Below are 24466 nucleotides of genomic sequence, written 5' to 3'. Positions count from 1 at the left end.
TAATTTTTCACATTTCTACGAATATTGGTCAATAAATAACTGTAAAGAAACCGGTAACCCTATTAACTAATAAATAACTGTAAAGAATTCGCCCTACCCTTCAATGAACTAAATGTTTTATATATAAGAACTAAATATATTCTGAATCTACCTTATCTGAACTAATTATAATGTTGACCTTACGTAATTTAAATGTTAGGCGTATCTTAGCACATAAAAATTGAGTTTTCAATCACTGAAAGTCACAGTTCCATAAAAATCCTTATGAATCAATTCAGCAACCGAGATTTTTCATCCATAATATTCAGATTCGACCAGCTTTCGTGATCTTTTCTTCTCAAGGGATTTACCCATTTCTGCGGTAGCCTACAAGCTTGTACGAGAAATAGCTGATACATACTATTGCTTATTCGTTGCCTTTCCTTTAAAGCAGTAATGTTCTTCATCTTCATCCTAACGTCATCTTTATCCCTTCAAATATCCAGTCCTAGAACTGTAAAAAAATATGTAGTGAAGGCTGATGACCCTTCATATAATAACACTGCGAAGAAAAAGATTTATTTTGCTTTAAAAGCAACTTAGGGTGAGAAAAAGTATTCTGATTACTTCTCTAAAAAAGCTAACTCTACACAAATTTTATAAAAATGTTCACTGTTTTTTTTTTTAATTGAGCAGATTGAACATTTAAAATGAGCGTGCAATTTTTAAACTTAATATTTGAACAAGAAAAATCATGTAAAGAGGCACTAAAAGTTTGTATAACACTCAGGCGACAACCTACTTCACTTCTAAACAAACAAGCCAAGTACCTTCTTAGAAATTGTTTTCAGCATTAGATGAAGAAATCTTTTATTGCATAAATCACTATTTTTGGTATTTTAAATTGGGAAATGAAATTATTTTAAATAAAACATTTTTTCTCAAACTTCAAATAATACTAACCTCTATTTTGTATTTTAAAAGCATTGTTAACATTCCTTATCATTCATCCTTCACTTTCTATAATACCACCTATATAGTCTATAGGTAATATAGTTTACAGCTGATTGATATGTGAATGGTAATTAAAATACCGGTAGTCGTGAAGTTGAGTTTTTAAGTGGTATTACACAAAGTAATATTTAATAGAGTGTTTATATAATACCTACTTACAGTCTGTTGACAGTTATTTTACCTTTAGTTTTTTTATTATTTATGCTGCCAAATAAATACATAATTTAAAAAATGTTCTCAGATATGTTATCTCTATTTTTTTTATTTAATTAATTTTTTTTTATACTGCCAAAGAAATAATTTAAAAAAAACTTGAGGTAAAATAACTGTGAACAGACTGTACTTCCTTTTAATATTTTTATTTTATTACCATACACTTACTTCTTTTCAAACTGAATTCACCAAAATTGGACTTATTGTACTAATAAAACGTAAAATAAAAGATTAAAATAAGGGATAATTTCAATAGGAAAATCTTGTTTTTTTTAATACATTTTTCCGGTCCTACTTATTGGGGTTATTTTTACATCTGGCAGCCCTTCGTCTATGGCGGCTACCGTTCCGTGTTCCAATTTCGAGATTGAAAAGGCCGCGCGTGTTGGATAATAATCGCCAAAACGCGCGCAAACAATTGCGGGCAAGGGAATGTATGGCTTACTGCTTTAGAAATAATAAATAATTATCACCATGGAATAAATTTAGCTGGCTGTCATGCGCAGTGGGCGCGATATGAGTTGTTAGATAATGCCCGTGACAAGGCACGTTGGCGAGCGACGCTCGGTTTGTTTAGAATTTCAAAGTTACTAAACTACTCAGTGTGAATATTATTATAGTTATCAAAGCGTGTGATATTAAATGTCAGAACCAATATGGCAGTGTTTAATGTTCAGGCAATTTTGTGAATTGGGTCAGCTCCATGGTTACCATATTTAACACTCTCCTTATCATTCATCAGATAAGGAGAGTGTTATATTACCATACCACAAAGTTGACAATGCTTTTACTTTACAAAATATGCCACCATATTTATTCATTAGAGTGCTGAGGATCGATATATCGATTCGTCAATAATATTCACAAATGAACAAATTGATTTAATTTGTAGTGAAAAATAGAAACACATTATATTTGTAAAAACATTTTGTTTTCTCCCTTGCAATGTCCACTTAATTTGAAACGGACCATTTTTGCAAAATCTTCAGCAATTTTAGCATCCATATGAGAAAACATCTCGGCCCAAAAACGGTTAAATTTATATTTATGTATTAAATGTTAAATCAAACACTGATTTTTTCGAGTCTTCTAAGTTTCATTTTATTGTTTAAAAAAACTCATAAAAATCTATTTTGTGACAATTGTTATGCCTAGTTATGACATTTTCAAACGAATGTCATAACTAACAATGACACAACTAGGCGAAACAATTGTCACAAAATTTATGTGTTTTTTTTAAACAGTAAAATACAACTCGGTAGACACAAAAAATCAGTGTTTGATTTTTTGAGTTTACTGAGGTATTTAAAGCATAAATTAAAATGGAGTTCTTGTAGAACTCTTATAGAGTTCTTGTAGAATAGTGGTTTCAAAACTAACTTGTATTTTAATTATTAATTTATGTATAGATTTGGCGTTTAATTTGTAATTAAACGCCAAATCTATACATAAATTAATAATTAAAATACAATTTAGTTTTGAAACCACTATAAATATCTTATTACCTATAACTTAATTATAATGTCTACCTGTTTCGAAGCTAACCGCTTTTTTAATTATAATTAAGTTGCAATAAGATATAAATAGTGATTTTTGTTATATTTTAATTATAAAATGGAAAACCACCAAGTTATTGCTTCTACTATAAAATATAAATAAATTTATCTTTTCAATAGTACCTATCTTATGTAAAGATACACATTTTGTCTATTTAGTCATTGAGTACCAAAGGGTGGCCAATATCTTAATGGAGAAAAAGAGTTTAAACTCTTAAGAGTTGATTTAAAATCTCCAAGTTGTATGTAATCATGATAATACAAGTACGCACACGAGACAAAGCGCACAGGATGTGCGAGGAAGAGAGAGGGGTGGAATAAGGGGTGAAGGGGAGGGAAGCAGCAGAGACCGCAGCTGATATTTTATAGGGAGTTAAAAAAACTTTCGAGTGATCTTAATGCTGTTAAAAATATTGTCGTAACTCATTAAAAACAATATCAAGATTGAAAGAAGACTTGAAGCAATCGGAGTCAACCATAATACTTCAAGCTGTCGCTGTCGTAGTTGGCGATGTCCAGTTTTGATACAAAAATCTCATTCCGCGCACAATCGAGTCGAACAGTTGTCATTTTTTTATTTATTAACTATATATACCATATCTTAAAATGGATTCTACTAACGTGAGTAGATAATATTTAGGCAGGATAAAGGACAACTTATTAAAAGTATATAATTTATACTTGAAGCATTAACTTTGTTTTAAAATTAAAACAAAGTTACATTTTAATTATAAAAAGTACTTCCTAGAGTCCGCAGACATGGCAGAGTTTTACAATATGAGAATCCCATTTGAAATTACTATCTATACATATACCTAAATATCTATATTCGTCAACAAATTATATTTTCTCACAGTTGCATTTTTGTTGTATTTTTTTTATGCCAACACTCAAAATTGTGTGCGATAATATTAGATACCGTGAATTTGTTAGTAAAGTGAGGTGATCTTATATACGTACATTTAGTTTTCATTGTGTGAATTAAGAGTCAAAAATCATGTTACCATTTTAAAAGCTAATTTAAATCATATTGGAATTTTTCTTTCGATCAATTTTTCATGCGGTCGCGTTTTCGTGGAATGCGATTGAAACTCGAGAATGAACACTTCTGTCAGCCTGACCAGTTTACCCAACCGCTTCAAATAACTTCTCTGTTATTTTGTCTATATTTAAAGTCCAATTGATCAAAATAACTAATGCAGAAGACATTATTATTATTAAAAGAATTATTAGACATATTATTATAAAAATATATTATAAAACACGAAACCAATAATATGACATAAAATACTTCGATAATTAAAATGTAACTTTGTTTTAAAATCACTATACATATTTTATTATAACTAATTACAATGTCTAACGGTTAAAGGAAGAAACTTGGGTAGATCTCTGGCTTACTTTATTAAGTTATCTGTTTAAATATTTTGAATTTAGATGGTGTTTTATTATTAATCAGTCTTGATAATGAAGCAGGTAGCTTCGAAACCGGTAGACATTATAATTAAATTATAATAAAAAAGTTATGGTGATTTTAAAACAAAGTTACATTTTAATTATAAAATGGAAAATCACAAGTTAGTGTTTCAAATATAAATTACAAAATACTTCGAGTTCAGATGTTTTTCATCAATCAAATGAATTCAAACAATACACACATAAAATAAAAGCGTAACTTACTTTGATTTCTCATCCGTATTATTGCCCTTTTTTCTTTCATCTCTATACGCACCGTGTAAAATGTAATAAAAAAAACATATAAAATGGTGTACCGGATCGAATTAATGTGATGTTGGCATGATTGTTAAATATTTACACGAAGTTTGAACTTTAAAAAAGTAACAACAGCGCTAATTAAAAATAATAATAAAAAACGACGCGGTTTTCTGATCACCCTGTCCCCGCATCTCTCATTTCCTCCGCCTCCTCTCCCCTGACCCGCATCAGCCACATCCTGCACAAGACCAATCACAATCCTCAACTAAGATTGGACTTCTTCATAGTCGTGAAAGGATCATTACACCAATTAGTACGTATTTTATTAAGCATAGTGCTCTTGGTACATTAAGCTTTGTCAAAAACTCTCTTATGGTAGAGACTGACCGGAGCCATTTCGTCGTAATGTAACACGTTACGATGCGAGCATTCGTATAGTCAGTACAGCGAGCCGAGCGCTCCACCCACTATCGGAGCGCTCGCCGCGAGCGACGTTACGACGAAATGCTCCGGTCAGTCCCCATCTTTAATCAACTTTCAATGTTTAAATTGCATTGCAACTATGGTATAAGATCGTGACAGCTTTGACGATGAATGGTAGTACTTTTTATAATATTGTAATTGAGGGTAGACAATTCGCTCACTCCTTTCAAGAACGTCATAAATCAAAAAACTTGATTTTTCAGGAGAACGTTTTTAAAGTTTAAAAATATAATACAATTTAATAAAAATTAATATCAAGCTACTTACTGAACTTTTTACTGTGCAGGTAAAACCTGAAGGTTTTTGCTCCATTTGAAAAATATTTAGTATATTTAAAAAAATAATTAAGCAATACCTTTTCTTCATAACGCAAAAACAACATTTTCTGCCCTGTAGCGGGTAAATATTATGTTAAAAAGATGCCTCTTTTGCTGGGATATAGTACATTTTCTAGGCATTCCGAAAACATGCACAACTGAAAATTGACGATTTTTGATTTATGACGTTTTTGAAAGGAGTGAGCGAATTGTGCTCGTTATCTTTAAAAAACTAAAACACCCCAATAAAATTATTCGTTATTTTTTATCTCATAAAACCATGATATTTTTATTAAACAGAGAATAAAACGTTTACGACATTTTGGGTTTCACGTGAATACAGATTTACATATGTTGCATAAATCAAACACTGATTTTTCGAGTCTACTAAATTGTATTTTATTGTTAAAAAACACTGAAATCAATTTTGTGACACTGTTTCGCCTATTTATGGCATTTTCAAACGAAATACAACTTAGTAGACGCAAAAAAACAGTGTTTGATTTAACATTTAATACATGAATTAAAATGGAGTTCTACAAATTAAACGTCACATCTATAAATACTGAATATAGATTTGTTATTAAAAAAAAAACAACTGAATCGACTGTCAGCAAGAACATGCAAGATTGTTCATTTAATTTCCTGGAAATACACCACCAACGTTCATTGTTCCCGGCACATGGATATACCAGTCGTCAGTCATCAGTAACCAGTAACCAGTAACCAGCCCCTACGCTTGTAGCTTTCAATGGGGCGGGAATAAAAGGGGATGGACTATTATAACATTTAACTATTAAATTCAAATGCTTGCAATTATTTTCGTACTGCGTCTTTCCCCTTACTCAATTATAATTATATATTTAGATACACAAGATAAAAGTGCTACTCGCATTTCAACAAATTGATCAATCAATTAAATTTATTATAATTACAGTCAACAGAAACTTTACCTGTACCTCTGGACATATCGCTCACTTCTTTCAACGACGTTAAATATTAAAAAAACTTGATTCTCAGGAAATCGTTTTTGAAGTTGAAAAATTTAATAAAATGTATTAAAAATAAATATCAAGCCAGTTATTGAACTTTTTAGTAAGCAACAGATCTTTTTATGTAAAATCTGAATGTTTTTTCTCCATTTGAAAAATATTTAGTTTATTTAAAAAAATAATTAAACAATACTTTTTCTTCAAAATGCAAAAACCAACACTTTCTGCCAAAAATGTGCCGCTTCTGCTGGGATACCTTTTCTGGGCATATTCGAAAATATAGCACAACTGAAAATTGTCGATTTTTGATTTATGACGTTGTTGAAAGGAGTGAGCGATATGATTCAAACGTTTTTGGGATTTTTAAACTGATTTTGGATACTTCGGATTATCAGAAAAAGCTTTCAATGAAGATTTTATTTTGCATATTAAAAGCATTGTTTGCTTTGTGGTATGGTAATATAACACTCTCCTTAGGTATATCATTCATCCTTCACTTTGTGTAATACCATTTAAAAACATATCATGACTATCGGTTTCAGAATAATAATTCCAGCATCAGGTCCAGTCTACATTTGACCTGATGATGGAAATTTAAGTGGTATTACACAAAGTGAACGATGAAGGATAAGGAGAGTGTCGAAGATACTTAACATTATTTTTTTTATGTGGATACATTTAATTAAAATTTCGATAGAAAAAACGAATCGCCATCGTATAAAAATGTGTCTGATTGGGTTTGTAGAACATTTCAGAAATTTATTTTGTATTTTAAAAGCATAATTAACTTTGTGGTATGGTAATATAACATTCCCGTAGTAATCTCTTAAACGTCAGCAATTCAATAGAGACAATTATTATTTTCAACAGTTTAGGGATAGGAGGATCAAAAGAGTTTTTTAAAATCATATCAATCAGCCGATAGTTTAAATTGAATCGCAGTCACCTATTTTTTAAGACTTTTTTTAAAATTAATGATAAGTCAAATTTTAAGATTGCGAGCATTAAATACCTACTTTATGTGTTGATAATATTGGCACTATCCCAACAATATAATCGCGATCTGAGTACGATGGTTCTCGAGTCAATAACAATACCCTTTGAAAGACATGACAGGCGTCATAATCCGCGGATTACGTCCTATTGTCTGCGGACACCAGCCATAGTAAAACCTTCGCACCTTATAACAATATTATGTGGCCATAGTAATCTTGCATTCGTGATATGCAATAATATAGTGTTATAAAGGAAAATACGCAATGCATCTTCGCTCAGTTATCTAAATAAGTATTATCATTACAAATATCTTCTCCTCTACGTGGGACCCACATTATTTAAATAGAAAATAAATTTAATTTTAATTTTATGTAATTTGAAATCTCGTGAATTAAATATGACAGTTTTTCTATTGTTATCGTAAGGTCATTGATAGTCTAAATACAGATTTTGGGACTCCCAGCGTGTTGGGATAGACGCATCCTGGATTATATATAAATATTCAACTGTAGGTAAAAAATAAATAGCTAAATATAACAGCAGGCTTTAGTTATCTTTTTTTTTTACCAAATTTTCCCTAAAATTGGCGTTTCTTTAACGAAGGAAATCATAAAAAAGTTAATGTAATACTTTATCAATTTTCTATTTACTGTAATTGGAATTTTTTATTATTTCTACTTATCGACACTGCAACCAAATCATTTTTATTTTAATTTTAGTAATTGTGTTTAAGTTACAATTTAAAATCATGGGTACAAATAATATTTTATAATGGAAATTTTTAAAAAACGAGTTACCTCTTTAATAGAGCGTACTGCTACTGTTTAGGGAGGGAGTTCGTTTTACAAACGTTTTTTTAATTGAAATTGTAAATATAATTTATTAGGTAGGGTAATTACCCTAAGTAATTACTAGTAATTACTAGACCTAAAATTCATCCTATGCTATATTAAAGTACCTAATAAAAAAGTCTAAGAAGAATTAAAATATAGAAGAAAGAAATATTATAATTTTTTTCCAAAAGTGGGTCGTGTATCGAAGAAAACACATTATTTTATACGTAGATTTTATTACATGTAAAAAATATATTACGTTGCCCGATTTAAATATAAATATTCACAAGCGTGGATTAAAATAACTAGTCAAATTGCAAGCAGCATAAAAAATTAAATCATGTTTTCAGGCGTTTTCCAGTATGTAAAAATAATCCGGAGTTCGGATCTTGCATATAAACAAGTAAAATTATCTCTGCTAAATAAAAGCTTTCTCAATCCAACATAGATGGCTGTTGTGAACTCATATGTACTGTGTCGTGATCGTATATCTGGAAGTTCCAAAATTTTGAGTCGTGTGGTTGTCAATCATGGGTAGAATGGTGAATGTTGCGCGCGTATAAAGTGATCATTTAACCCGCCATTGACAGGTAATAAGCCCTGTAAATACCCAGACTTTTGTATTCTTCTTCATCTATGTTGAAATGTTAAAAAAGTACATAAAATTATCCATTCCAAAATTATCCTGGATTTGGCTAATTCCCTAACGTCTCTAATGGAACAATAATTAAAGAAAACACTTCGTTTTTTACCACTTGAGTTTTTATAGACTACATGTTTCAGAAGTTAAACTTCCATCATTCAGGTCTGTATAATAACTATTATACAGACCTGAATGATGGAAGTTTAACTTCTGAAACATGTAGTCTATAATAAAACTCAAGTGGTAAAAAACGAAGTGTTTTCTTTAATTATTGTAACATGTCTTACCACAAAATTAATGCCGAAACAATAAATAAAATCTCTAATGGAATATGCAGTTAGGCACTACACCTTTGATTCAAGAAATATTCATTTGCAATTGGTCTGGGTGTTTGTAATGTATTTTTTACATTTACCTCCAATTTCCTTACTACCCTTCATGCAGACAAGCTTCAAAAATAGAGGCTTTGTCAACAAAAGGTACTTGAAATATTTTTTTTATAAAAAAACCTGTACAATCTAATGTAAACGAGTGCAGGAGCATCTTAGATCTTGGAGTACCTTTCCGACTACGGATGATAGTGATTATAATAAGTGATCATACGAGACTCATTGTTATTTTTTTCGATCATATAAACGTTCACATCCGCACTATTTTCCCTGAAACCCGCAAAATATAAGCGGGTATTACGAATCGCCACGAATGCGTAAATAATCCTCCGTGAGAACAAAATATGGATCATGCGTTCCTCTATCCCTGCGGCGGCTCCTTTCTCTGGGGTCAGCCATCTCGTGTAATGAGGCGGGCAAATCCAATAATTTAGTTTTCATCAGGTACCGCGATCCGCTGCGTCTCAAAGGGCTCATTGTGCGCCATTTGTACCACCTGTGGACACGTCAAAACTCTCCAGCGCCCGAGGAAATGGGTGACTATTGTCTGTTGAGCTAGCCCAGTGGTCGGCAGACTTATCAGCCAATTTAAAAAAAATCTTTAGTTATATTCTCAATATTATTAATATTTAAAGCATTTACTTTGTGGTTAGTCATTTTTACTTTTTTTTTACAAAAATCTTGATAATATTAGTATATAACCACTCGGTGAGTGGTTATATAATAATATTATTAAAAATTTTGTAAAAAAATAAATAAGTAATCTTTAGTTAGCTTATATTGTAATATAAAACAAACTTTTTTTTACACTTAATTTACATCATATACGAGTATATTATATATTTACATCTTCTTACAGTAAATAAAACATTTATTTTTAAATCTTTAATTCTTCATACATTCAGGAATCGCATCATACGTTTTCAAACCCTTATACATTATACAATTTTGCCACTCTGTTTTTTTTTTCAAAAAAGGCACTGTTATTTTATCCTTATTTCTAGTACTTTATTCATGAAAAAGAGTCATATCGTAGTCATACAGGAGAAAGTGACCAAGTGCATTTTTCACAAAAACGTGATCATTGACTATTTGACATCTTACTAGCTTAAAATTGCCCTGAAAAAAATCCCAAAGGATATTAAACACTGGGAGTATAGTATATTGACTTGTTAAAAATGACTAACTGCATTGATGTTTATTTTCTTGCCAAGCAAAAGTGACTTAAATGGCCCTCCTGAACATTTTACGTTTTGTTAGTTGGTCTCCTGTACGACTACGATATATGCACACTACAACGATTAAAAAAAATCTTGAGAGACAAATGTGTTTGCGATTCTTTACACCTTTACTTTATTTTAGACTTTTCTTTTATAACGGGTCTTCTTCTTCTTTAGTTCTTCTGTCTTCCACTGCTGGATCTGGCCTCTTCCATATCCGTCCATTTCCTTCGGTCGGATGCTGTTTGCAGGCAGTTTCTACCCCCCACAGAGGCTATGCCGTCGGACCATCTTTATTAAGGTCTTCCGATGGCTTTTCTATTCTCCCAAGGTCTCCATCTCAACATTTTTTGGGTCCATCTTGTGGGGTCCTGTCTTGTAATATGTCCCACCCATTGACACTTAAGTCTTGCCACGCGATCCATGATATCGTATCTTTTAGTTCTGTTCCTGATTTTTTCATTTCTTACTTTATTTCCATATGGTTCATGCTTCGAGAAAATATTGTTTGCATGAATACGTAGGCGTAGGGTCGAAGAGCCTTCCCTCAGATATTTATCCCAGTGCCACATTTAAGAGGTCAAAGAGCCGCATGCGGCTCCAAAGCCACACTTTGCCGACCTATGAGCTAGCCGATGGCAGGTACTGGATTTTTTTCTCGCACTGAGCTTATACTATAATAACATTGTCAACTTTAAGGAATATCGCATAATATCTTCACCATGCGGCAAAAATAATATTACGTAGGTACCTAACCTACTAAACCCGTCAGGTAGACGCGTTTAGTAGGTTACTGATTTCTGGCTCCTGTTCCAACGCAACGGTGCATAGGACACAGCATCGATACGGAGTTAACCATTAAGGGAATTATAAATTATAAACCTATCTAGCCAATTTTTATGGGTTCAGGTAGTAGCAGATGAACAGTAAAAGATTTCTAGTTCCTTGACTTGGTTTATTCTACTGCTGACTTCTGACTGCTTTTAAGGAGATAGGTACTTATCTAAAATGAAAATGTAAATTCACAACATTTTGCGTGTGTCCAAATCCTTGTTCAAATGTTAAAATGATCACTTAACCAGCCTGTGTCAGGTTGCAAGCCCTCTAAATACCCAGACATCCAAATTCTTCTTCATCTTTGTTGAGATGTTAAAATGTAAAAATGCAAATGTTCATTCAGCATTGGCACTGGGGCACTAAATTTTACATACCCGTACTCTTACAAGACGCACAGGTCACTAGGGATTTTCAATATGCATCAAATATTGAAGGATTTTTTTGGCAAAATTAACAAGAAAATATACAAAATGACGTGTTTCCACGTGACCGGGGGTTTATAATAGTCTCAGGAGCCCTATACAATAGGCCCCCGGTCTCGGCTCGCTAAAGAATGGGCCCCCGCGGTCTTAAGTCGGTTTCGGTTCACAAAGTGACGCGTCAGTTGACATATTATTTCGTCATTTAAACCTGGCAGGTCGCGTCACAATACGTGTTAAGCGCAATCGTGCTAGGTGCAATCTTCTACTCTTAAGAAACTGAGAATAGGGAATGGATCTTTGTCAGACGGGAGGAATATCTCATTTAACATACTCAACCTATAAAGGATTGTATTAGACTCGTTTTGTGTTTATAACAGCCAATATAATAAATATTTTCATTCAACATTTTCTATTGGAAAATTTGCCTTCGAAAAAACGTTATTTTCGTAAGTTGGCAATGAATGCCGTCACAGAAACGGTGGTGTTATTTTAATGTTGGTGTCATTGGTAAATTATTTACGGCAATTTTTGTAAATGTCCATGGTCCACCCTCCCAACACTGCTTATCATGGCCCTGCCTAGGCTTCAATTTTATAAGTTTTATATCCTATACCTACTTGTGAGTGAATTTACTCTTTGCGTTTAAAGTTACTTTAATTTCATGTAATTCATGAGTGAAAATTCTAGGCAAAAAAACCTCGCTATCTCGTGTTAGGCATGATATATCTATCTTTTATCATTTAGGCATTATTATTATTTAGGCAGCCATCTTGGATCGAAAGCAGAAAACCTTTGTTTGAAAAAATAGAGGCAATCTTTAAGTGTTTAATAATATTTAATGCTTCTCTAAAATACCTACTTAATTAAAGATTTTGATAATTTCTTTTTAATTTTATTTTAAGTAGCATCTTAGCGAAAATATGATTTTTTATGGAATAGGTACATGATTAATTTTAGTGTAATCATATTTTAAAACTGTTTACATTATATTTTAGTAATCTCGCAAATTAAACATTTAAAATTAAAATAACGTTTTTCTCCATTAGTATCAATATTTATTAAAATGTAATTATCATTAATTAATGCCGCTACCATTAGGGTAAAAAAACATGTTTTTAGCTGTCACAAGTAAAAAACACCCGCGTATTAGAATGCACGTTGTATAAAAATTCATTGAAATCTGTGAATTACTTTAGGAGATTACAGATTTTAAGCAAACGTTTGCTTAAAATCTGTAATCTCCTAAAGTAATTCACAGATTTCAATGAATTTTTATAAAACGTGCATTCTAATACGCGGGTGTTTTTTACTTGTGACAGCTGAAAACATGTTTTTTACCCTAATGGTAGCGGCATGTGTTAAACGTAACAGCAAATTTACCAATACTAAGCATTGGTCGTGGTGGACAGCGCGCTTCTTGACAGCTGCTTTCAATTAGCATTTTCAATTTTTTATTGCATTGTTGTTTCATAGATGTTTCATATTTTCATTGCTTTATAAGCACTGTGAAATTAAATATATTCGTTAGAAATGTGTATTTTCTATTGTCTTTCTACTACTACTACTACTACTACCATCACGCCGTTTCCCCGCAGGGGTAGGCAGAGAGGATGGAACGCCACACTCTTCTGTCCTGACATACACTCCTAGCCTCCTTCACATCCATACATCTAGTCATACATGCCCTCCGATTACGCAGACTTTTGACACCGCCAGATTTTAGGTTCTGATTAATCTGATCGTGCCAAGTCTTTTTCGGTCGTCCACGTTCTGTTTTCCCTCTCACATTCGCCACATATATTTTCTTAGTCATTCTCTCGCTATCCATTCGCTCCACATGTCCATACCACCGCAAAGAGCTCTTTCTAATCTTTTCAATTATTCCTCGTTCAGCCTTACATTCCTTTCTTATATCGTCGTTTTTAATTCTGTCATACAATGATTTTCCACACATTCGTCTGAGGGAGCGCATTTCAACAGCATTCACTCTGCTTTCATCCTTCCTTTGCCAGTTCCATGTTTCGCTTCCATACATTAGTGTCGGTACTAGCACGCCGTTGTGAACCGCTAGCTTGGCTTCCATGGACATATTCTTATTCCCAATCACTCTGTTAAAAGCACCATTTATTCTATTCCCTGCATTCACTCTTCTCTCAATATCCTTATCCACTTTTCCATCCCTTGTGAACATGCTTCCTAGATATAAAAATTCTTGCACCTGTTCTAGGGATTCATTGTGCACGATAATCTTGCATTCTGTCAAATCTTTCTCTCTTTCAAACACCATGACCTTTGACTTACCTTCATTCATTGCCAGATCTTTCTAATACTATTATTTCAGAATGAGCCATAGCAACGTATGCCGGGTACACCTATTTTACAAATAATAAAACTCACATACAATGTCTTTTTTTACCTAATGTCCAAGTGACTCTGAAATCTAGCTACGACTTATGCAACACCGCATATCATGGCCTTACTTAGGCTCCAACTTTATAAGTTTTATAGCCTAAACCTATAACTACTCGTGAGTGGATTTACTATTTGTGATTAAAATTACTATAATTTCTTGTGATTCACGAGTGAAAATTCTAGGCAAAAATATAGCCTTAAAAAAATCACAATTCAATCAGATCCTTTTCAAACATGCAGAAATTCAAGTTGCGTTATTTTTTTACTACTATTGTATAAATTAGTACATACGTAGTTTCGAGTAGGTTTTGTACTCACATTTCTTGGTGGCACTGCATTTTATATAATAAAACAGCAATTTTTTCCGTTTTTATTTGTGGAGGTCCTCACCAAAACGTTACATTTCCATTATAAATGATTTTATGTAATCAGGAATTCTAGCTTGTAAAATTGTCGCGTTTTGGTGCGATTTAATGATTTCATATTGGTTTATCACAGGATTGGTCACGTTTTGTCGCAACTTTAACTAATATTTCGATAGAATACAGTAAACAGAACAGATTTGCATTTTAAGGATTTTTTGTGCAATATAGAAAATGTAACTTTTTGGTTGGGACCTTCACAAATACGAACATAAAACATCGGTAAAAAATTTAGATACATGCTCGTTGTCACTACATACTTTACGTGTTTCTTTGGTGCTCCCCACAGATGAAAATATCCGTCGTAAATTTGACGAATATCCCGTAATCTAGGGTTAAGTTAGGAATATAATAACAGCTTATTTGCTGGTTGTAAGTGCAATGTTGGAAGCGTAACTTTTTGGTAAGGACCTACACATTTATGCATGAAGTGGATTTTTAGTTGTTGTTTTATTAAATAGATACGAGTACACTTGATGCTATCAACTCCCAATCAAACTATTTCGCAAAGTGACTCCATAGCGTTACGAGCGTGATTGATTGAGATCACAGACTCCCCAGTACAGTGGCCGGTAGGTACATGATTACTCTCGTATTATTTATACGGGCCCCTTGTAGGGTCGAGTCCCGAGCCCCGCCGAGCCCCCGCTGAGCCGCAACACGCTTCAGCGATTACGCCTCACGGGGGCTGGGAAATCGTTTTTTCATAACTGTAATAACTTGAGTATAAGTATTACTTTTAGGCCCAACATACGTAAAATCGCAATATAATTTTCTTTAAACCTAGGTAAAATAGATGTATCGTTTAAAAAAAGGAGATATTGAAAAATATTTTTTCAATATATACTCATATTTAAAAAAATATATAAAACAAAAAAATCAATAAATGTATGTATGTATTCTTAAAAAAACTGGCGGCGTGAAATGGTGCGCGGGTCTTAGCGCAGCTGGACGCTTAATTAATTCTATTATTGCTAGTAAGACCTTAATATCTTTATAAATACGTATATATTCTACACTAAGGACAGCCAATGGTTATTTAAAAGACATTTAATAAATAGTAATAATAATATAAGTATCGGGTAAATGAAATAAATAAAAACTAACCAAATAACTAGGCATCACCCCGCAAGTGTAGGCAGAGAATATATAACGCCACACCAATCTGCCTTTTCAAACAATCTTCGCCTCTTCCACATTCATGCATCTCCTTATACAGATTATACCAACTCATGATCCGACTTTGAAATACATTATAGTGTCTGAATTCAGATTTTCGTGTAAATAAATAAAAAAATTAAAAATTATTAAAAATACAAAATATTTTCAAAAAACTTGAAAATTGTGTGGACAGGCTTACTCGTGCATTAAAAAACAATAAAAAATTCTAATGAAAAATCAGATATACCTATTTATTTATACACGTATAACAGACAAACATTATATTTTTAGAAAACGTTGTTTTGCTTAAAAAATAATATAATTAAGGAGTTTAAAAAATATATATATTTCAATTTAATACAATATATAAAATTAAGCTGTAATCCAAATACATTTACCTTACTGTCAATCATTTTTTTGTTCCGAGGTTCATCCATTATTATCTGAATACTGTCATAAAATTATAAAGTATTTTGTAAAAATATTTCTCGAAAAAAATAGACCCCCAGAGAAGGGCTGGAATATTTAAAATAAACAACCCTCAGAGAAAATGAGACGTCTATGACAACGGGAGTCAATACATAATCGGATTTAATCCCGACCCGTAGAAATCTGTTATTTTACCTGTAGAATTGAAAATTCTAGGGCTTAAATCGATTTAGCATATTTAGAGGTAAAATAATTGGAATATTTCATAATTTATTTTAGTCAAAACATATTTTTTACGTTTATTTGTACGTATTAATTAATATTTTAAATATAATATATTTTTTTGATTCTTCTGTTATATATATTTTTAAATTCTTTTAAGTCTTAAGTACATTTTTTGTATATTTTTTAATGTATTTTTAATTTTTGCCAAACTAAGATGTTCTAAAACTATTTTTATTTTTGTTAAAGCTGAGATCTCGAACGTTCAAATAAGAACGCGATTGGCGGGAGATACTATTGGCTAGACTTCTTTCCACACATTTTTTTAAATAATAAATATTGGAAATTGACTTTTTTTAGAATGTACCTAACTACCTACCTACCTACATATATTGAAAAAATATTTTTATAATTTTTAAACTCCTTTTAAGTTTGCCTGACTGGACAACAGAATGACCCAGGTTTGTGACTAGGGTGATTTTTTCCAAAAATGACTTGTTGTAGTGTAAAAATAAAAACGTATTTGTAATTTATTTTCTATGTTAATTAATGAATATGAAATTCTCTCACACCAGTAACATATAATTTATCAATAAAATTAATGTTATATTGAAAAAACGATGATATCTGACGTACTCCGACACATTTTGGAACGCGACTATCCATATGAATTATGAGTAGCGATTCTTAATTCCACCATTGAAATATTTTAAACTTCCATAAACAGGGTTGTCATTCCCCATCAACATTACAATGGCCCATTATTATCCGTGTTTACAGAGCTTTACTTGAAATAACACGGGGAACGGAATATAGGGAGCATACATAGTGCCCTGGTGATTTGGGATTAAAGGTGTCTTGAACAAATATTATTTCTACGCACAACTTGGTGGGTCAGTGCTCACTGCTGCTGGCAGAGGGGTGGCGGTGTTGAAAACTATGATTTCTAAGCTTTATGCTGTCGTTACCACCACTATCTGAAATTTATCTACCATAAAATAATTAGGCTAAGCTAAAACGTGAACAAAAACAGTAGGAGAAGCGTTTTATTACGAATTTTGTTTTATATATCGTAGTCATACAGGAGAAAGTGACCAAGTGCATTTTGTACAAAAACATGATCATTGACTATTTGATATCTTACTAGCTTAGTATTGCCCTGAAAAAAATCCCAAAGGATTTTAAACTTGGAAGTTTAATACATTTACTTGTCAAATATGACTAACTGCGTTGATGTTTATTTTCTTGCCAAGCAAAAGTGACTTAAATGGCCCTCCTAAACATTTTACGTTTTTTCAGTTGGTCACTTTCTCGTGTACGACTACGATATAAAGAATACATAATGGTATTTTTTTACTATATGCGTAAAAAATAATAAAATATATACTTGATACTAAATACTGTTGGTTGAGAATCATGGCTAGATTTTTTAAATGTTCTATATAGGCAATTATATATATAGGCAGAAAAGTAGTTCCTACCCTGGATTACTCGTGTTCCATATCAGTGCCTACGATGCCTTATCCTTTTATCCTTACCCAACCCTACTGCTTACCCTGTTTAAAAACTCTATGCATACACATATATACTTATTAATAGTTCTATTTTATTTCATATTATTGTAATAATAATAATTTGAATGCAAGTTATCAGTCCTTTATTTATTGCGGTGATTCCCAACAGGTGCGATTGATATAGCTTAGCTGGTGATCAATAATTTTAAGTGGTTTGAAGCTGATTTTATAAATTTGGGGCGAATAAAAAGGTCTCCAAAAAATTATGAAAGAGAAACTAAGGTTTCATGATAGGAAAAAATTGACGTCGATAATACGTTTAATGAATGATGTGTAATAATGAACCCTTACCGCACCCCAACGGTGCATAGGGCACTGCTTCATATAAACGCAGTGTTATCTCGATCATTTACACATGAAGGAAAGGTGATCAGCCCTCCGCTTCAGGTACCAGATGTGTAAGAAAATCATAATTTTATATCTTATGTCTGTATGTATTATATAATCTATAAGAAATGGTATCGAAATGTAAAACGGTAGAAATATAAATTGATATCAGTCGACCATTTTGATTTGGCAACAGTTTTCCCGCGCTGTCACCTGTTCGCGCCTTCCCGCTCGCAGAGAGCGCGCGGTGGCGGGAGCCGCGCCTCTGCCTGGAGTTAGACTGGTAATAGAGTGTCCTCAGCGCCCCTTGTGTCGCAGGAGTGGTCGTCCCGGCCTCATTACGCCATTGATTCAGCGGCCACTCGGCTTAATGTGTTTGCGCTGGCCGCGCGGATCGGCCGTCGCTTTCTTTTTTCGAGCGATCTCGCCATAGAGTTTACCTTTTCAGAGAGTCGACCATAGACTTTAAACAAGTCAGCCTCAGAGGCGGAGGGCGCCATTGACGCGTCTGCTTTTGAATTGCACTTCGTTTTACGTGCTGCGAGCTCTTCTAGGATAAGACATAAACACTCGTTTGTTCAATTTACCAAGTGCGAACAAGAGTGTGTGTAATTGCCCGCTCTTCAAACTCGCCTTGTAATATTTTAGGAGGCACGTATTGCTGTCGTTTTATTTGCCCATCGCACGATAACGATACCTTATTAACCATATAATTTATATTTGAAGCACTTACTTTGTGATTTTCCATTTTATAATTAAAATGTAACTTTGTTTTAAAATTACTGTAAATATTTTATTATAACTTAATTATAATGTCTACCGGATTCGAAGCTAACCGCTTCTTTTTCAAGTTAATCAGTCGTGATAAAGTTACATTTTAATTACCTTATTAACCACACAATATTTATAAATAAACCAACCTAATTAAAGTGAACATTTAACAAACATCAGTCAATAACAGTAATTGTATGTAATTAATAGATGAATAAACAATGTAATTTGTTATGTACCAACATACGTCTTCATGTTGATTTTACAGATGCTCGTGTATTGTATATGCATATAGGTTTGGGCGGTGAGCGAATAAGTTTTTAACACTCCTTATACAGGCGATGGGTTTGTGTTAGTGCTTTATTTGTGTCAACTCTGATGTCATTAGGTCTAATGAATTTATGTTTATAAAAAAATCCCTAACTAACTAACTAACCATCACGCCGCATCCCTGCAGGGGTAGGTAGAGAGAAACGAACGCCACACCACTCTGTCATTTATGCATTTCCTCATACGTACCCGACGATTATTACGATTCTTGACCCAATCGCTTTCAAAAATCCCTATATAAGTAACGATCATATATGGTAAAAAAGGAGAAATATTTTATAATTTGAAAACTTAAAAAACTTGCATTGGAATTTCATTTACATATTTGGACTGTTCCAATGTATATAACATAAATTTTCATGACTTGAATGTGATAAAAGTAAAATTTTCATGACAAATTTTTAAATAAAAAGCCAGAGGCTTTACCTAATGGAAACGCATAGTAAAATGTCTGAATTATTTTATTTCATTTTTAATATGTATAAACTACCTCCTATACCTAAATGAATTATTGATATTTTATCGTCTTTCCTTAATCAATAACACATTAGGCACTGCATCGTAACGACGCACTCTTATATCGATCGTTAATTACGTGAATGCAAGGTGATCAGTCTTGAGTTTCAGGATGATATTAAATAAATACTAGAATGAAAAATCACTTGATTTATTTTGACCCCCTAAGAATCGAACGCGCGACTTCCAGCACGGCAGGCAAATACGATCACGGTTGGTATAGGTTAAGTTAAATAAGTTTTCAACTGAATAAACTTTTTACTAACATATCGTAAATGAAAACATAAGTTGGGTTTGTGGGCTTGACATTTTTATGTACGATGAATCCATTCCATTCTGTCTGTCTGAATAGTGCACTATCGTCCCCGAGAAAGGCGAGTAATAATTTTCTCGGTCCATGTTTGTTTTTCCTTGTATGACCCCCTCCCCTCTCCAGACCCCTTGCGAGCAGAGATTCCATAGAAGTTTCCTAAATAATAGATGCGGATCTCTTCTCGAGCGTCCTTCGTTTTCCCGCGCTCGCCTCCGGTCTGGCGGGAGCCGTTTCTATGGCAGATCGCAGACGATACATTTTACGCCGAGACATTCAAGATATCTTTGTTAGACGAGCAAACAAGCGGGGATTTGTTTCATTTTAAGTAGCCGTTTTATAAAGTCCTCATTCAACGGATTTTTAAAAATATTTTTCTTGTTTGTTTCAGGTGAAAATTTGGTTCCAGAATCATCGGTATAAATGTAAAAGGCAAGCGAAAGAAAAAGCAATGGCGGAACAGAACCAACACAATCAGGTAAGATTGATCAGATTGTAATCATGTAACATTTTACCCCATTTTCAATGTCATATTAATGTTATTCTTGGGTAACTCGTACACCTTTATGTATAAAGTACCTATATTCCTCCTCCATTTCCTTCACCGTACATGTATCAAATGTACATGTATATTCCACTTCTAGATTTACGATTAATCACTCTGCATAGTAATAATGAGTAACTGGTCGAGTTAATACTATGATATTGCATATAGTTTTTTTTAACAAACGTATTATTCCTGAAAAATACTAATTATTTCTAAAAAAATATAAATATTGTTCCTGAAAAGGGCAGTGTACTCTCAAATAATCAAAAGCTAGACGATTTTTTAAAATTTCAAGATTCTGTATACGAGTCAATGGTATAAAAATCGACAATTTTGTAGATTCAAAAAGGGTATCCGAAATATTGTCAAATTAATAATGGAATTATTTTGGGGGTCCCAAGAAGATAATAAGCTAAATTGTCACTCGTAAATGAGTAAAGGCTTAAAAAAATGTGAAAGAAAATATACATTCAAGTGAAATAAATGATTTTGGTTAAGTGGAAAAGGAAATATACACGTTCTCACATATATGTGTATGTACATACAAAGATTTGTTGCATTAGATTGATCCCATTCGGAAAATCTTTTAAGGGTGCGCTTACATATCTTCATGAATATAATTCCTACGTATCTTACATTTTATTCTGCCGCGATGTACCAGGGATGCATCATTGTATAGAATCTGAGATGACAGACACAAGATATAGGAACAAACATATAACATGGTCTGTTTACACAGTTCTAGGGTGGGGTGATATACGACAATTCAGGGGATATACCGAGGTACCGAGAATCCTTTCAAAATATTAAGTGATATAGAATATAAAATGATTTTGTATAATATTTTTTATTCCTCTAAACTGCAAAGAAGCACGTTTAAAATACAGGTAGATACATTTCGAAAACCTACTGATGAGTAAGGTAATTTGATTTTTTTTATGTTTAAAGTTAAAATTTCATTTGATAGTCTAATAAGATATTTGACCCTTTGACTAGCAAAATCCGATATTTCGGCTTTTGGTATTTTAGCGAGAAATACCGGATTCGTCGGATCAGATGTCATGAATTATAAAATTATCAGATACATTTTGGGCAATACGCGAGGAATTTCCTTCACGGTTGTGTAAAAAATTTGATTCATATTTTTTTTCTTAAATAAGTTATACATCGATATTTAAAGTTGATTGTTTATATCTTACAATTAGTTGTAATATGACAAAAATTGGAGTTACAAAAATATTTAAAGAGAAACGGGAAAAACTAAGTAGGTACATTAAACCAATCATGTGTTCGTGAAAAGTAATTTGTGTAAAGCTGTGATATTCTTCAAAAAGAAACATTTTTACTGTCAGGGTTAATCAACAATATACCATAATACGATAAAATAATAATGATTTAAATAAATACAATATATTAAATGTTAACCCTTTTAAAATTGATACTAAAACGTCGTAAATGTGACAATCTGTTCAAAGATTAGATAATCCATTGTACTCCATTAAAGTAACTGGATCCCTCCACATAGCTTGATAATAACCCCTGATGCGATTCCAATAGTCAGCCCCGGGCTAGAAGTTGTGTTGTGTAAAACAGATAAAATCTATCCCTAAACCCGGAGTGAGATCATCCCTAAACTAAACGATGCCCCCCATGAATGTGCGGTTTGTAATAATAAGTGCCTTCATTTGAATACCATCAGAAGGGATGTGCTAAATCTTAGTAATCTTCTGGTGAGTGAACAGTTTAGATGAGAGATAAACCTATTAGGGCTTTCAGTGTTATTTTAATACATTATTAATTGTTGTTTTTTAACTGTATTGACAAATCATGTTTATATTTAACCTAGTGAAGAAAACATCATACAAAAAACATATTTTTTATTGATTTGGCGTTTAATTAATTTATGTATTAATTGTTAAATCAAATACAGATTTTTAAGTCTACTGAGTTATATTTTATTGTTAAAAAACACATAAAAATTGATATTGTGACAATTGTTTCGCCTAGTTATGGCATTTACAAACGAATGTGAAGATTAACCCTAAGGCCACGACCAGCTACAATACAATTTAACTATCAATACATAAAAAAACATATTAGGCTGTTCTCATTACCTGTTACCTCCTTCATCTATTTCTATTTATGAATTTAACATATTATATTGACATATATCGTATCTTGAATATTAAAAAATACCTTTAAATAAAAATAATATATGTATATATATATATATATATATATATATATATATATATATATATATATATATATATATATATATATATATATATATATATATATATATATATATATATATATATATATATATATATATATATATATATATATATATATATATATATATATATATATATATATATTTATATATAAATATATATATATATATATATATATATATATATATATATATATATATATATATATATATATATATATATATATATATATATATAATATCATAAGTGGTATTTAAAAGTTTTTTTTTAAATATTTAATTATTCATGGCAAATCAATGCAAAATAATAATAATAATAAAATACCTGTATATCGATTGAACATTATTATTTAAACTTATGAAGCAAATAATAAATGCTTAATAATTTAAAATAAAGTCGTGTGAAATGTCCGGAAATTTATTAATGATCTTTTATTCTTTTGTGTATTTTCAAAAATGATTATAAATCCCAATTAGCAATTACTGGTGATATTATTAATTCGATAATAGTATTTATTATGACGGAAATTATTCGGAAATATTTTATGAATAGATCATTACTCTAAAGGTCACGCATTGGATCTTATAGCCCGAGGCGCAAAGGTATTTTTATGCGTTGAATTATTACATACGCAGGTAGGTACATACGAATTACTCATACACAAACATCATTGAAAATTAGTTGGTAGTTTATGATAAATGGTAGTCTATAACACGTTACAAGTCTTAATTAACGGCAGGTTTTCAAAAAAACGTATAAATATGTAAAGATTTTTGTCCTTGAACGTATCAATAGATTTTTTATAAAAGCAAATACATTTTTTTTTTTCAAATTAGTACCTAACAGGGATCCATACAAAATTAATTGCGTACTAACATCGACAACTACCTTACATTTATGTTTTTTTTAATAATCGTCTGAACCAATGGATAACTGTAGTAATATTTTTGTTTAAATAAACAGAAATAAGTATATGTTTTTAGAAAAAAACGCTAATATTTTATAAGAACCGACGGAGGCATTGGAGATGTGGATGCATGGGAGAATGCACGATGAATGTGAGAATGAGAAGATGCATGGAAGAATTAATCTGATATCTTGGATGAACATGGTCAGCAATGCAAAAGTTATCCAAAGAGCCAGAGCGAAAAAGGAACTAATATCGAATGTTAAAGTATCCTATTTGAGATATGTGCTCAGAGGAGAAAAGTACAGGCGAAGGTCGAAGAGGTGTCGGAAGAAAGGAGATCTCCTGGCTCCATAATATACGCGAGTGGACAAGAGTGCGGAACGTTGAAGAGTGGGTTCGGACTGCATAAAATAGCGACACTTTTTCACAAGTCACAAACACGGTGTTTGAAAAAGATGCGGAATGCATCGAAACACGTGTCACAATAGATTGTAAATAATAGTGGTATTTACCAAGAAAATTTTTAATTTAAAATTTACTTAATTTAGAAGTTTCATGTCCAGGTTCCCTTCAATGTAGCCACCTCCACGACGCACACACTTATCCCTGCAGTGTTTCCACTTTTGGAAATAGTCCCAGAATGCTCCTATTGTGATATCCTTCAGCTCCTTCGTCACATTTGCCTTAA

At 32.1% G+C, this 24466-nt stretch overlaps 1 protein-coding gene across 1 annotated transcript in view; it reads left to right on the top strand.

The window, feature by feature from the left end:
- LOC148312071 (thyroid transcription factor 1-like) overlaps positions 1 to 24466 on the top strand; it is a 77134-nt gene that overhangs the window by 44543 nt on the left and 8125 nt on the right. Inside the window, exon 5 of the mRNA XM_088277857.1 lies at positions 20476 to 20562. Within this exon, the coding sequence (XP_088133983.1) occupies positions 20476 to 20562 (87 nt within the window). The remainder of the gene's footprint in view (positions 1 to 20475; positions 20563 to 24466) is intronic.

Source organism: Brachycentrus maculatus, unplaced genomic scaffold (assembly GCF_059751285.1).
Source record: "Brachycentrus maculatus isolate JH-2025_06_01 unplaced genomic scaffold, ASM5975128v1 h1tg000050l, whole genome shotgun sequence".
NCBI classification, from domain to species: domain Eukaryota; kingdom Metazoa; phylum Arthropoda; class Insecta; order Trichoptera; family Brachycentridae; genus Brachycentrus; species Brachycentrus maculatus.
This window is presented reverse-complemented; position numbering and strand designations above follow the sequence as displayed.